The sequence below is a fragment of the Myotis davidii genome, unplaced genomic scaffold (genome assembly GCF_000327345.1).
Source record: "Myotis davidii unplaced genomic scaffold, ASM32734v1 scaffold76, whole genome shotgun sequence".
Classification (NCBI taxonomy): Eukaryota; Metazoa; Chordata; class Mammalia; order Chiroptera; family Vespertilionidae; genus Myotis; species Myotis davidii.
The window spans coordinates 922,608-926,685 of NW_006288892.1; the positions used below are offsets into that span (position 1 = coordinate 922,608).

The window sequence follows — 4,078 nt, forward strand, 5'->3', positions numbered from 1 at the left end:
ATCGCCTGCTGCCAGACAGTCCAGTTTCTCCCCGCATGAGTCCTGGGTCCCCAGAGACTTCCCGGAACCGGAGTTCAGAGCCGTCGGGAGCTTGTGACTCCCTCCGGATTCAAAAAGACCGCCGCGTCCTCGGGTGCCAGCCCCTTTCCGCGCGCGCGAGCCCTGTACCTCTGCGCTTCTCTTCTGCAGCTTCTCTGGGTCTCAGTGTGCCTTTCCTTCCTTCTAGTTGTAGAATTTACAGTCAGCCAGGCTTCCTGTGGTTCTGATGATGTCCGTATTGTTTTTCTGAGGTATTAATCAATTGTTGTGAGCGGCATTAATTTCCCGGTGTTTATCTCTGCCGCCATCTTAGTTTCTCCGAAGTGATTTCTTTGTTTACTTTGTTTTTCTTCTTAAAATTATTAATGCTATGGCATTTTTTTAATAATGCTTATAACATTTTCATTGTTTTTAAAAGATGTGCTTATATGTATCCTTTGCTCATCTAGACTAAATATTTATCTTTTTATTATTTCTAAAATTCTTGCTATTAGGGCATTATAAAAAGGGTTTGATTCTTACTCTCTAAAGTTGCATTTCATTACTAAAACCATGATTCTGAGTATAAATGGCTCATAATTAAGATAAATATGTAATTTCAAAAAGCAGACATTATAGAACACTAACATTTGCTGAATCTAGTTAGAGAATATATAGTTGCTTATTATACTGCTTTATTAGTGTTATTAGTGGTTAGGAAGAAAAAGGAAAATCAGGTGGAACTCTATATGAGGAAATATTTTTTTTAAAGTTTAGCGATAGCATCGGAAAGACTTGTAAGAAAAAAAAAAAAGGAATTAAAGAGCCCTAGCCTGTGTGGCTCAGTTGGTTGAATGTCGTCCTCTGCACTGAAAGGTTGCTGGTTGGATTATTGGTCAGGGCACATGCCCAGGTTGCAGGCACGATCCTTGGTCAGGGTGCTTGTGGGAGGCAACCAATTGATATTTCTCACCCTTTCCCTTCCTCTCTCTCTCTAAAAAAAAAAAAAAAAAATCAATAAAAACATTTTTAAAAAATATTTTATTTTAATACTTTATCAACTTTTCATTTGAAGATGTTTGGAGTAAAACTATTTCCATTCAACAGATTATTATAGAATTTTAAGTGGTAGCTCCTAATATATTTTATCCTTCCTATCCAAATTTTACTTTGATTCTTCAGAATTTATTTTCTCAATTATGTCTGCCTTCCTTTATGCCCTCATCTATATCATCCTTGGCAGTCCATATTCTTATACCATTTTGAAAATTACTATCTTTAAATGAAGGTGTGGGCAAATTTAAAGAGATTAAATTGAATTTAGCAAACATTTACTGATTACTGAACTACTTATGTGTCAGGCATTTGGAATGCGATTTAAGAAAACAAAATACTCTCTACAGCTTATGGAATTTTCCCAAAATAAATGCTATTGGCTACTGGGCAGTGTTTAATAACTAGTCTTTAGAGGAGCCTGTGAGGATATCTGATAGTATTTCATATAATCTATTTGTAAACCTTTTTGTAAAGTATATGAATGTTTTGTCTTATTTAATTTAAAGGTAATTTAATGTAAATTTCTGTGCTGTTAAATTTGAGGACTAAAAGTACTTATATAACATTTTTTTATCTAATTTTTTTTTCTTTTCTCAGGAAATTGATTTATTTGTGCTGGTCTATCAGACAGTATTTCAATTTAGATTAGGACCCTATTAAGATTTTTAAAAATCATTTTTTAACGTGTACTTAAAATACTTTTTCCTTCAAAAGTACCTGTTGGTCATTTAGGGAGCACAGTGCTTATTAATATTTGGGGGAGGGAGGGAGTGATTTTAAATGAACTATTTTTTATATACTTAACATAATCTTTTAAAAATTGATGGTAATTGTCTGGAGAACAAATGACAGAAAACTTTTTTGTTTAAATGATGTTTAAAACTGGAGTCTATAAAGTGTTAGAAAAACTAGATATCCAGCTGCAAAAGAATGAAGTTGGACCCTTTACATGATATATAAAAATTAACTCAAAATGGAAAGACCTAAATGTAGATCTAAAACTATAAAACTCTTAGAAGAAAACCTCATTTGATTTAACAATGATTTCTTGGGTATGATACCAAAAGCACAGCAACAAAAGTAAAAATTTTATTCATCAGCAGACATAATCAACAGAGTGAAGAGGCAACCCATAGAATGGGAGAAAGTATTTGCAAATTATGTATCTGGTAAAGGGTTAATATCCAGAATATATAAAGAACTCATAACCCAACCAAGAAAAAACTAAGAACCCAAATAAAAAATGAACAAAGGACTTGAGAGACATTTCTTTAGAGAAGATACATAAAACTAATAAGCATATGAAAAGATGCTTAACAGTAATAATCACTAGTGAAATGCTAATCAAAACCACAAGATGATATCCTCTCACCTTCATTAGGTTGGCTACTACCAAAGAAACAGAAAATAACAAGGTTAATGAGTATGTACAGAAATTAGAAACATTGTACATTGTTGGGAATGTAAAACAGTACAGCTGTTATATAAAAGTATAGTGATTCCTCAAAAGATTAAAAATAGAATTACCATATGATCTAGTAATTCCACTTAAAGTGTGATAAATACACACACATACACATACACACACACACACAGAAATATTCAGCCTTTACAAGTAAGGGAATTCTGACATATGCTACAACCTTCAATACTTAAAGTGTGATAAATACACACACATACACATACACACACACACACAGAAATATTCAGCCTTTACAAGTAAGGGAATTCTGACATATGCTACAACCTTCAATACATTATGCCAAATGAGATAAGCTAGTTGCATATGACAAAAATTATATGATTCCACATATATGGAGTATCCAAAGTAGTCAAATTCATAGAAACAGCCGAATGGTTGTTGTCACGGCCTAGAGTGTGAGGGAAATGGGGAGCTGTTTAATAGAGTTTTAGTTTGGCAAGATGAAAAAATTCTGAAGATTGGTTGCACAACAGTGTAAACACCCTTAACACTTACTGAATTATACAGCTAAAAATGTTTAAGATGGCAAATCTTATGTTACATGTATTCTACCACATTTAAAATTTTAAAAATATATAAAAATGCAACACACCAACAAATTATAATTCTCTAAAGAGTTAGAAATCGAAGAGTTTTTTCTATTTTAATGAAAAAAATAAATCTAACATGAGTGTGATTTACAAAATGTTCCTCTGCATATCCACCCCCACTCCCCGAAAAAAATTTAGGGATCTGAAATGATTAGTTTGAATATCATTTTTTAATGTTTTCTTATTTCTTTAAAATAAGACTAACAATGTTTGCCCTATTTTTTAAGAAATGAGGTGATTTTGATTTGTGATTCTGAATAAATTTGACTCTATTAATGTCAAAGATAGTTTATTAAACTAACATGTCAGTACTGTGTATTCTAATAGCCTTCTAAATGTTTTAAAATCAAATGATACAGTAGTTAACTTTAGTATTACTGTTTTTTAAATAAACATTTTGTTTTCTTTCTAGGATCTTAATTCATATCTTGAAGACAAAGTCTATCTTACAGGATATAACTTTACCTTAGCAGATATTGTTTTATACTATGGACTCCATCGCTTCATAGTGAGTATTTGAATAGTTATTGGTTTTTTTCCTATAATGTTCAGATGATTATATTTATTTGTCTTGAATTGAATCAAATTTCAATTTTCAGTTTATCAAAAATGAAAGGAATAATTTTTATACAAGGTACCTTATGCAAATATTCCTTCTGTGTGTCCATCAAACAGTTGTTTCCTCTTTCTTAATCTGCTTGTTTCTTGTACTTGCTTCTGCTCCTCTTTGCAACTACTCCTCTTGCCACCCTTTGGACTTGATTGTCATCATCTCCAGAACCCCACCTCTCCATCTTAATTCCAGTACCCCATGTTCTGTGAGACCTCCTATACTTAGCTCTTAATCTCTTACTCCCTAAATCCCATCATCAGAAGTCACCCCTTCCCTTTTTCTAACCTATATACTTTCTTCCTCATCCAAAATAAAACC

At 32.4% G+C, this 4,078-nt stretch overlaps 1 protein-coding gene across 3 annotated transcripts in view; it reads left to right on the plus strand.

Moving 5' to 3' along the window:
- The window catches only part of EEF1E1 (eukaryotic translation elongation factor 1 epsilon 1), a 25,681-nt gene that overhangs the window by 8,131 nt on the left and 13,472 nt on the right, over positions 1-4,078 (plus strand). For all 3 annotated transcript variants that reach the window (XR_001513415.1, XM_015562243.1, XM_006761126.2), the window contains exon 3: positions 3,560-3,655. Coding sequence is in view for 2 of the 3 variants with exons in the window: in XM_015562243.1 (XP_015417729.1) it covers positions 3,560-3,655 (96 nt within the window). In the remaining variant the exon portion in view is untranslated. The remainder of the gene's footprint in view (positions 1-3,559; positions 3,656-4,078) is intronic.